The following is a 10,975-nucleotide window of genomic DNA, read 5'->3' on the forward strand; positions in this document are numbered from 1 at the left end:
AAGCTACGTACAAGCCGCTAGATGAAGCTTTTAGCCATTAAAATAAATGGGAGAGCATTCTTTTGGCTGATCTGATTATACTGTACAGTTTACGGGATGCCACAGAATCATGATCTCGCTACTTGTTTCCTTGGATGAACAATGCATGTTAGTGTTGAGACTCGTGTAGATTCAGTCCTCATGGAATAAATAATGAAAAGGAGAAGCAATGAAACAGATAATTGGCTAAAAATCTAATGACTTAAGCCTTTAGATTGAGCTGGGTTCTGGGATGAGTACTATTAAGTTCCAATGATAGTAGGACTCCCTATGTTATATATATAGATCCTTAAACAGCGACAACTGCAACGTTTTGTAATTTCCAACTATATATTAAGCTTCCGACAATAATTATACTGAACGAATATTATTAACAAAGGAAATTTGGATATTTTTCGATTGGTGTTAACTGTCTCATTGTAATATGCATATTTTTGTACTGTAATCGTGCAAAACAAAGATTTTGGCAGTAATCATGTAGAACAGCGAAAACCATTAGTTTGATTTTTTTTTTTTTTAACTGTTTAAGACACAAATTAAAGCATCAATCAAATAAACCACCTCTTGGAAGCTATAAACAATGAATATGGATTTTTTTTTTTATCCTTTCATTTCTCTCTCTCAGAATAATAAAAAAAAAATGTCCCAGGAAATTATCTCCCTGGGGAGCTAACCAACATAACATCAAATGAACCAGTTGTAGAGCCACGATGTAACATCCACTTAAAACTCTATCAGCTATAAATTTTCCATGTAACAATTCAATGAATAAAGATACTGAAGAAGACTTTTTCTATAGCCTTGCAGAAATTCCTGGTTTCTGATGCTGCATGACTCTAGCCTTTAGATGCCGCCGGAGGATCTTTCCTGAGGGTGATCTTGGGATGGATTCCACAAACAATACTTTCCTGATCTTCTTGTAAGGGGCAACCTGATAATAGTTTGAAAGATTCCGTTTGTTGGTGTAAAAAACTGATATATTATTTCCAGAAAAACATTTTGAGAAATAACTTCGCTTTATTGCATATAAAACAGAGAGGGCCCGGAAGGGTTTGTAGTAAAGGAAAAAAGCCCGAAGGTTATGGTAGGTGAAAGTCCATATCGTCCAATTGCATTTATTTATGTGACTCTAATAACAGGTCATGATATTCATGCATTATTTGATATTATCAGCCACTTTTATCATTCATTAAAAGAAGGATAGATGCAAGAGTTTTGTTTTATGACCTCCTCGTTTCTTCTGGTCTACTTGCATGGTAAAATATTCTTTACTACAGTTTATATATAGGTGCGAGTATATTGGCCCAGATATTGGAATCTCCATTCACTCAAATAAGAAACTTGAGAGACATAATCAAGTAAGTAGTCTGGTCCGATTGATCAGTAAAAATGAGATCGACTAGGTTAAATACCTTGTTCTCCATGAAAGAAATTATATCTCCTCCTTTGATTTTGCTCCCTGCCTTTCTCACTACACATGCCATTGGAATCTCTCCTGCCACCTCATCTGGGTACCTATGTATATAAAAAAAAAAATCACCATTTGTAGCAATACTTTTCATACCGATAAAAAGGAAAAGGTATAACAATTGACATCGAACAATAAATATATTTCTTTTATATATGTTGCATCGACAGGATCAATGGTGATACTATGCGTTTTACATAAGCTTCTTTTGAACTTCTATTTACACTTACTGCGTCACGGCAACATCGAGGATCTCTGGATGGGTGGAAAGAACCTCTTCAAGCTCGGCTGGGGCTACCTATACGATATCAAAGCACACCGGCATTAGATTGTTGCTCCATAGAGATTTGCTTGCATGATAGACTAGAGACAAGCATCAAAAGTAATGACCTGGTAAGCTTTGTATTTTATGAGCTCTTTGATCCTATCAACGACGTAGACGAGCCCCTCCCTGTCAATGTAGCACAAATCCCCAGTGTGGAGCCATCCTTCTTCATCAATGGCCAGAGATGTGGCTTCCTGGTTCTTCAGATAACCTACAAAACTCGTGCGAGAAGCTTCATAATTTACTTGCATCATGACAAACCGAACTATATATATTGATGGCTCTCATCTGTAAACAGTGCATGCATCTACTTCGGTAGGTATATTAGATGCATGTGAATAGATTTATATGCATTTGTACATGCATGCAGTGTAAGCACAGACGTGCGTCGTCGTACCTTGCATAACAGGAGGGCCCCTAACCAATAATTCGCCGTGTTCGTTTGGTGGAAGAGCTTTCCTCGTACTTACGTCAACTATCTTGGCCTCCACGGTGGGGATCAACCTTCCAATGGAAATTTGGAATCTATCTTTGAGCCCATGACAAACTGTTATCGGACCACTTGTTTCAGTCAAGCCGTAGCACTGCACCACCAGCACGAAGTTATAACAAGAGAAACTAATATTTCTACAAGGAAGAAGAGTCGTCAATTAATAGATGAGAGAGAGACCTGAGAGAGGGCAATGCCGGGGTAGGCGTCGGCGAAGCGCTCCATGTGGTCCCTTCCGAGCGGCGCCCCGGAGCAGATCACCTCCTTGAGCGAGCGCAGATCGTAACCCCTCGCCACGCCGCACGACCTCGCCAGCTGCACCACCATCGGCGGCGCCGCCGGCAGCAGCGTCACCCGGTGCTCCTCCACCGCCATCAGCAGCTCCTCCAGCGCGTACCGATGGAGCACCACCACCGTCGCCCCCGCCGCCACCGCCCCGCACACAAACACCGAGAACCCGAACATGTGGAACAGGGGCACCACGCACGCGTGCACCTCCTCCCTCCCCCACACGTGCCGCAGAACGTTCGCCATCGCCACCAGATTCCCGTGCGAGATCACCACCCCCTTGCTCTTCCCCGTCGTCCCCGACGAGTACATCAGCGCCGCCGGATCGGCCGGGCTCACGCCGGGGAACTCGACGGGGGCGGTCTGATCGATAGAGAGCGATGCGAGGAACTGCTCGATCAGGGTCAGAGGGCGGGGGATGAGGCCGTCGAGCTTGGGGGCGAGATCGGCGGTGGTTATGATGAGAGCGGGGTTGGAATCTTGAACCTGGGATTGGATCTCGGGGCGGGTGAGAAGGAAGTTGGCGGTGGAGAGGATGGCGCCGAGGGACATGACGGCGAGGGCGAGGGCGGGGAAGTGGAGGGAGTTGGGAGAGACGACGAGGACGACGTCGCCGCCGCAAACGCCGAGGGCCGCGAGGGCACTGGCGGCGGCGGCGGCGAGAGCCCGGAGGTCGGCGTAGGTGAGGCCGGCGCCGGTCGCCGCATCGATGAATGCGGGCTTCGATGGGGAGGATGTAGCCAAGTGGGAGAGGAGGAATTCAGGAAGGGAGAGAGATGGTGTTGGAGGTAGCGATGAACTCCATGAACTGTTGTAGATGCCTGTAGAGGGGCAGAAGAAGCCGCTTTCTTCTCGTCTAATAAGTGAGGAGTCTTCCATCTCCCTCTCTGACTCTGAGCCTCTGAGCCTCCGAGCCTGCCCTGAGAGGCCTTAAATAGGTGGGGGGAGAGTTGAAAGTTGCCGAAAGTACTGATACGCAGCCTGCTATATGGTGTCTGTAAAAAAAAATTGTGAGAAGCTGCATGAAATGGTTGTCAGAAGCTGCCGATGTGACATACGTCAAATAAAGCTGAACGCGTTTTCTTTTTCACCGATACATCACAAATTATAATAATAATAATAATAATAATAATATATTTCTAAAAGCTACAGGCATTCGTGCCTAAAGTACGTACGTACAATTTGTAGTTCCATTCAGAATACTTTCAAACTCTTTTTTATAACGAAGCAACTAACTCTAGCCATCTGGCACAATCATACCCGCATTAGAGCTATATAAATTATTATATTTATCCAAAAAAAAAAAAAGACAACATAGCAAAGGATTCTCTGCGATGCATGACACCGCCTGTCTCCAAATTTAGATTATTTTTAGAAAAAAAATGGAGAAAAAAAATAATGAGCTCGAAAATTAAGTATATATATATATATACTTAAAAGAAAAAAAAGAGTGATGATTAAAAAAAAGCAATAAATAAATTTTAAAAAAAAGTGCAACACATGCCTTATCTAAGAAAAAAATATATTTTCTTGCTAAGCACCCGATATCCCGAATCAAAAAAATGCAAGCAATCTTTCTATAGCTCGCTTGGCTGAGGCCGGCCACGGCCAATGTATTTACATTTGCAGAGCGTTAATGGTGGCCAAGAGAGTGTACATGGCTTACCTAGCTCGTGGTCCAACCTGGAGGCATGTGCACGGGCATGGGAATAGGGGATGTCACGCCTGGAATTAATTACACTAGCATTAATGTCCTTCATATAATTGGAGGCTCGTTTTGTGCATAGCCTTCGAATTAGCTATGCCACCATTAATGGGCTTGCCCACTATTAAATTTACTATTTAATATATAATAAATTTTATTTGTTATAATTTACTATATTATTATATAATATTCCAAAAATAGTTTAAAAAAAGGGAAAAGAATGCATCCATTGAATCGGTATCAATAATGCTGGTATATGAAAAACAAGTTTATCGTCATCATTAATAATACTGCTATTAATAATAAAAAATTTTAGCCAATCATTAAAATTTGTAACTTAATATGACTTAAGGTCCTGTTTGGGGGAGCTTTTGGACCTTTTTGGCCCTCCAAAAATACTTTTAGATAAAAAATGGTGTTTGGTAAAATTTTTGGGAAGCTGTTTCGGTTTTTTCGAAAAGCTGAAAACAGCTTTTTGGCAGAAGTTCCATTTTGGAGCTTTGCGAAAACGCTATTTTGAGTTTTGTCGGGAAGCTCTATTTTTGACCGAAATACCTCCATTTAAAAAAAAAATCTCCCAAAAACCTCTCTCACCGTCTGTTCCTCTCCCCCCTTCTCCCAGCCGCTGCAGTGCCGCACCTCCTCCCTCCCCCATCACCACAGTGCCGCACCCCCTCCCTCTCCCCCTTCCCCGGTGGGGAGGTGCCGAAGAAGAGGGAGTTCCCCACGGTGGGGAAGTGTCGAAGAAGAGAAAGAAAAAGGGGGTGCCCTCCCCCTTCCTACGGCCGCCGCCGGTCACGACCAGCCCCCCTCCCGCGTCTGCCACGGCCCGGCCCCTTTTCGGCGCCGTCGGCCTCGCGGGAGGAGAACCCTTCCCAAGAGGCCAGCCGCGGTCCCTGAGACTGCCGCAGGCGCCGCCGGCCGCGCGAGAGGAGAAGAAAGGAGAAGGGGGGAGAGGAAGGAAGGAGAAGAAGAGAAGAAAAACAGAAAAGAAAAGGAAAAGGGAAAAAGAAAAGAAAAGAAAAGAAAATAATAAATAAATAAATGCATAAATAAATATTTATGTAAATGAATAAATGAATGAATAAATAAATAAGATAATAAATAAATATATTTTAATGAATAAAATAATAAATAAATGCATAAATAAATATATATACGAATAAACGTATAAATAAATAAATAAAAAGAAAATAATGAGTGAGTGGCAAATAATCTGATACTTATGATATTGATAGATACAATGAATTTGTCACCATTGCAAATAGTTAAGTAACTGTTAAAGAGATAAATGGTCATTAGAAGAGTAAAAAATTAATTTACACTAATAATTATAATATTTTATACATTTATTATTGTATTATACTATAAATATATTATTATATTACATTATATCATAATACATTAATATGTTATGTTAAATAATTTAATATTATATTATATTATGAGAAATTAATTTATACTAATAATTATATTATTTTATACCTTTATTATTTTATTATACTATACATATTATATTATATCACATTATATCATAATACATTAATAAGTTATTTTAAATAATTTAATATTATGTTATATTATGGAAAATTAATTAATACTAATAATTATAATATTTTATACCTTTATTACTGTATTATACTATAAATATAATATATATTACATTATATTAAAATACATTAATATGTTATGTTAAATAATTTAATATATGTTATATTTTGAGAAATTAATTTATACTAATAATTATATTATTTTATACCTTTATTATTGTATTATACTAAACATATTATATTATATTATATCATAATACATTAATATGTTATTTTAAATAATTTAATCTTATGTTATATTATGGAAAATAAATTAATACTAATAATTATAATATTTTATACCTTTATTATTGTATTATACTATAAATATAATATATATTACATTATATCATAATATATTAATATGTTTTGTTTAATAATTAAATATTATGTTATATTATGGAAAATTAATTTACTCTAATAATTATATTACTATTATGCTATGCTATGCGATGTCATATTACTATATTATAATAGTTTTATTTTATATTACAGTAATATTATACTATATCGTATATTATGTATTAATATATTTTATTTTTTATTATGCTCTGCAATATATTCTTGTTCTAACAATGTTAAGAAAAATCATATTTATATTAATTAAAAATAAAATAAAATTTTAAAATTACGCTATTGTTCTGTCTTCTTCTCCTGCTATCGGGATCGCGATCTATTTGCATGTCTACCCATTAAGAATATTTTAGTTATTTTAATTTGAAACCGTTAATTTTTTAACGTCGTTAAATAGAATGGGTACATATGCAAAAATAAAAATAAAAAAGGGTGGAATAGCAAAACAAGTGTTTTACAAGGGTATACATGCAAATATCAATTTTAAAAGGGTATTCATGCAAAATCCGATATTTAGGAGGGTATTCATGCAAAAAATCCTTTCTTTTTTAAGTAAAAGATGTGCATAGTACTTGTAACATTTAATGAGAATGACTTGTACTTGCGATGTGGGATCATACTTTGCATCGTGCGCAAGGCCACCAAAAATACCCTACACTACTTATATCACGTAGCGGTGCACCACGCCAATCACACTGTCTAGGCCAATTATAGAGACGAGCACATAATGAATGGAGCCCACAAGAACAAAATAAGGTGATTGGCATGGTGCGCCGCCATATAGTGCATGCGGTGTAGAGTATAATTTCTCCAAAGCCACCTGCATATGAGATCTAGTCGTATCTTTCATGCAAAAGGGATTCACCTACCTTGGCATGAAAACCATTGGATCATCCAACGCACAGCTCTTAAAGCACTCCAAACTTAATCGTTTATCCATAATTGCAAATCATAAAGCGAGCGGCTAATGATTCAATGGTGGATTTGCGGTAAGGAAGATGCATCCTTCTTTCGCGTGAGATGTACACTCCACGCTCGGATTCATGGCCGATGGGCCAATATGGGCCAATTCTGGTTAGATTTTTTTGTTGGCACCAGTCTGCTTGGAATATAAATTAGGGCGAGGTCTTAAATTCTTGTCACTATTTCTCATATTTTTATTGAACTTTGATAAAAGAAAAAAAAGAAAAAAGAAGTTCTCGGGCAGCAAATCCTCAATTTGTCAGAATCTCGAGCATGAGAAGTAAAGAGAATGTCAGATGGTTTAATCTGAAGCACATGAAAAGAAAATCATAAACCAAGCTCCATATTTGTTGTCAAGAAATTTTCACTATTTAATCCCATTGCATTACACCAATATGTCAAAGCTTTGGATGTCATGAGTAGGAAACGTTTCTCATGGTCATATATCTATTCCATACACTATCTGGCCAAGACCATTTCAATCTGATAAATGTTCTACGTTATCAAATTAAGGTCATACCATTACAACAAAGTTTAAATACTATTGACCAGAGAAAACCATAAAAGCACGCAACATTGTCGAATAAGTTCTGGTGTTCGCTTGTCTAAAAGCTAATTCAGCTGCAATCTAGTAGACCCACGACATGGTAAACTTGCAATCTTTCCCTTGCTCCATCACAAGTTGGCTCAATTTTTTTTAGAAACCTGCATCTCTTCCGCCTTTGGTCTTTTTTTAGGAGAATGCTTGTATAAGGCTAGATGTACTGAGGATTTGCATAGCATATATAGATGGTAGCTCTACGAAACAGAAAAATGATCATGAAGGCTTCTATTAGTATATATATATATATATATTAGAGAGAGAGGAGGCAAAAAGAATAATGGAACCAGGTGAAGTGAGAACAAAATTAAAGCATTATTGGTCGTACATAACAGAATATCACCTAGTTTCCGAACTTGAAGCACCGGTTCGAAAGGTAAAGGTATAGATATCTAGGGAGGATGTTGAATCGCAGGTAGCAGTAAGCCTTAGCTGCATGGTTTACTCGACTAGTTTAGATATGAAAGGATAGATAAGCTTTTAGTCATGACTTGAAGTATATGTCGTATAGTGGATATAAAGAAGTTCAAAAGTTCTCCATTACATTAACTAGACTATTAATTATCCCAACATAAGAAAATAACATAGCCCCATTCTCGACGTCCAGAAAGAAAACCTTGCTGAGTACAAGTCCCTCAATGGTTACTCCAAGCACGACATCAACTACTGGATCCATGTAAAATAATATTAGTCCCTAAAACATTTTCCATGCCTAAGGGTATCATGCCATATAGGAGATAGGAAGTTGTTATGTATTAAATGATTTCTTGGATCACCGAGTGCAACATGATGATCCATCCGTTCTCTCCTAATGATTGGCGACGTATTACTTGATTGATGATCCGTTTATGACCAACCTTCGACATACGTGGATCTATAAGACTTGCATGCGCTGCTTGCGGAAGCTCCATGCAAGTGCTGATCCTGTGGCTGATGGCAATACACTCGAGCCCCAATAAATGCATGCATGAACTCCAAAACAACTCCAGTTTAGTTTTATGCAGAGTGCCGAACGTGTCCCATTCGGAAGAAGAACAAAGGAAAGCATTTCTTATGTTGAAGATTGATTCAAAGCTTGTTGTTGGATATCATGCAATGTTTATCCACATTTTGGAAGAGTTTTAGTAGAGTTTGGGTGGAGTTTTGGAAGAGTTTTAGTCATAGTTAAATTCCTAAATAAGATTGGTTTTTAGATAGAATTTCTCCTTTTAGTTTCTGTTTGAATATGTTTATCTGATTGATTAGGTGATTGGTTGGTTGTAAGCCTTAAGAATGCGTTTTTAGAAGTGTTTTTTGTTGGTAAAAAAAATTGAACACATGGTTTACAGATTGGCGTGCACATGCTGAAAACAAAACCCTCAGTTTCCCCTGTTTTCCGTGAAATAAAATCTGATTTTCTCTTTTGTTCTTTCTCTAACCCGTTGTTTCTTCTCCTTCCCCCAACATCTTAAACAATTAAGAGCATATATATTTGGCACGGAGAAGTACATACACGTATGCTAAACGAACAAATATCACAAGCATCTTTTGCATTGATTTCTTCCCCCAACATCTTAAACAATTAAGAGCATATATATTTGGCACGGAGAAGTACACACACGCATGCTAAAGGAACAAATATCACAAGCATCTTTTGCATTGAGAATCAGAAGAACCCGAGTCTAACTTCAACATCTTATAACTAAGCTAAGCTTTGTCCATATAATTCGAGGTCCAAGTTCGGAAGCTAAACTAATCTGCCGAAGAAACAAGAAAACAGCTGCTAATTATATGAAAAATTATCTGAGATGCGTCATGGAAGAAAATCTAAGGCTGGGTAATATCATGGATGCTCTTTCTCTGGTGCTCCTGGTTTTGTTGTTGGCGGTGGAAGAACTTCTGCGCATGACTGGCCACTTGTGCTGGCGTCCTCGTTACCACGAAATTTCGAGATATGGCCTTCCAATCCCCTCTCCTGTGAGTTGCAAGTCCTTGCAAAAATAACCTGCATGCATGCAACAACAATGTAAAATTAAATCATGTTTTCGAAGAAATCCCTGCCGAAATTTGTATCTTCCCGATCGAGTACTTGCTGTATGTATTTGCACGATGCTCTCCAATCTGCTGCATGCCTTGATTGGATTGCAAAATCTTTGATAAAATAATAATAATAATAATAATAATAATAAAATATATACCGGTGTTCCTCCTCGGTCCATGGTTTACCCTTCTTCCTCTCCTGACCCTGTTGTCGCGACCTGGAACCGGAAGCGATGTTCGGGCCATCCGATGGGTGTTGCTTCGGTGTCATGCAACGGCCATCGCCAGAATTGCCACCTTCTTCCTCGTCTCTATAATCCGGTATCTCAACTTTTCCGGATTCAATTAGGTACAAGTCATCGATCAATACCTGGTAATGATGTAAAACTTGACCTAGACTCTTCCCCGGAAGCTTGGCGGTGATCAGAGGCCATCGATTTGGCGTTCCTTCTGGGTATTCAACGAGAGCAAGCTCGAAAATTTTGTTCTCGTACCAACTCCACTCGGTTGGCGACTGCAGGGAACCAATCCCGCTTGAAGAAGCCATGATGTCTCTCTTTCAGATCAAGCAAGGGGAGTTCAAAGCAACAACCCCGTGGAACGTATAGTTTTAAGGAAAGCCTAATATGGAACGTATGTCCCAGGAGAAGATTAATTAACGTAGGAGCTAGGAGATTAATTATGACCGTATTACTAAAAATGGACGCTTATTATTTCCGAATTAGAGATGATAAAGGATCCAACCCAAAATCATGTCATAATAGGAAAATCCGTTGCGCAAACTAATAAGGTATTAAAAAACATGTACTAACTATACAAGGAACAAGTTTGAATTAATTTCCCGTGTGATTGATTGCCTTCCCAAAATAGATTCTTTCCACTTTCGTTCGATCCCGATACCGTGTGATTAATCTCGAACCAAACACAACCTCCACGTCACGACACACCTAAACGCGCCTCATCGTCCATAACAGTCAGCATAAATATCTGTTATTATATCGTTCCTTCTATTAAGCTTTTAAGCGGATCGAAGATGGGTCCCAAGAATACCGAGCTACATTTTCTCAAGGAAACTATGGGTCTTAATTGGTGTCAACCAGATCGAGTGAAAGGTCCTTTCAGGCTGAAGTAATA

General features: G+C 38.5%; 2 protein-coding genes across 2 annotated transcripts; both read right to left on the minus strand.

Moving 5' to 3' along the window:
- Positions 1-832: 832 nt before the first annotated feature.
- On the minus strand, positions 833-3,613 carry LOC103707031 (putative 4-coumarate--CoA ligase-like 8). The gene is made up of 6 exons (XM_089925929.1): positions 2,503-3,613; positions 2,230-2,416; positions 1,898-2,043; positions 1,738-1,805; positions 1,452-1,554; positions 833-970 (listed from the first exon to the last, which is right to left on the minus strand). Exons 1-6 carry the CDS (start codon positions 3,487-3,489, stop codon positions 833-835), a joined length of 1,629 nt encoding a protein of 542 aa, XP_089782055.1. The 5' UTR covers positions 3,490-3,613.
- Positions 3,614-9,440: 5,827 nt separating this feature from the next.
- On the minus strand, positions 9,441-10,524 carry LOC148702359 (transcription factor DIVARICATA-like). Its single transcript, XM_088706024.2, has 2 exons — positions 10,000-10,524; positions 9,441-9,806 (listed from the first exon to the last, which is right to left on the minus strand). The coding sequence occupies exons 1-2, from the start codon at positions 10,386-10,388 to the stop codon at positions 9,629-9,631; spliced, it is 567 nt and encodes a 188-aa protein (XP_088562150.2). The 5' UTR covers positions 10,389-10,524; the 3' UTR covers positions 9,441-9,628.
- Between the last annotated feature and the right edge of the window lie 451 nt (positions 10,525-10,975).

Source organism: Phoenix dactylifera, chromosome 10 (genome assembly GCF_051530095.1).
Source record: "Phoenix dactylifera cultivar Ajwa chromosome 10, Ajwa_hap1_PhDact_Kaust_v1.1, whole genome shotgun sequence".
Taxonomy (NCBI): domain Eukaryota; kingdom Viridiplantae; phylum Streptophyta; class Magnoliopsida; order Arecales; family Arecaceae; genus Phoenix; species Phoenix dactylifera.

Bases quoted from the DNA above. Each gene is read 5' to 3' on its own strand.
- LOC148702359 (XM_088706024.2), bottom strand. From the start codon at position 10,388: ATGGCTTCTTCAAGCGGGATTGGTTCCCTGCAGTCGCCAACCGAGTGG. The intron at 9,807-9,999 runs GTATATATTTTA...GCATGCATGCAG, and splicing joins TGGACCGAGGAGGAACACCG to GTTATTTTTGCAAGGACTTG.
- LOC103707031 (XM_089925929.1), bottom strand. From the start codon at position 3,489: ATGGAAGACTCCTCACTTATTAGACGAGAAGAAAGCGGCTTCTTCTGC. The intron at 1,806-1,897 runs GTCATTACTTTT...GATATCGTATAG, and splicing joins TAAAATACAAAGCTTACCAG to GTAGCCCCAGCCGAGCTTGA. The intron at 971-1,451 runs GTATTTAACCTA...AACTATTATCAG, and splicing joins TTTCTTTCATGGAGAACAAG to GTTGCCCCTTACAAGAAGAT.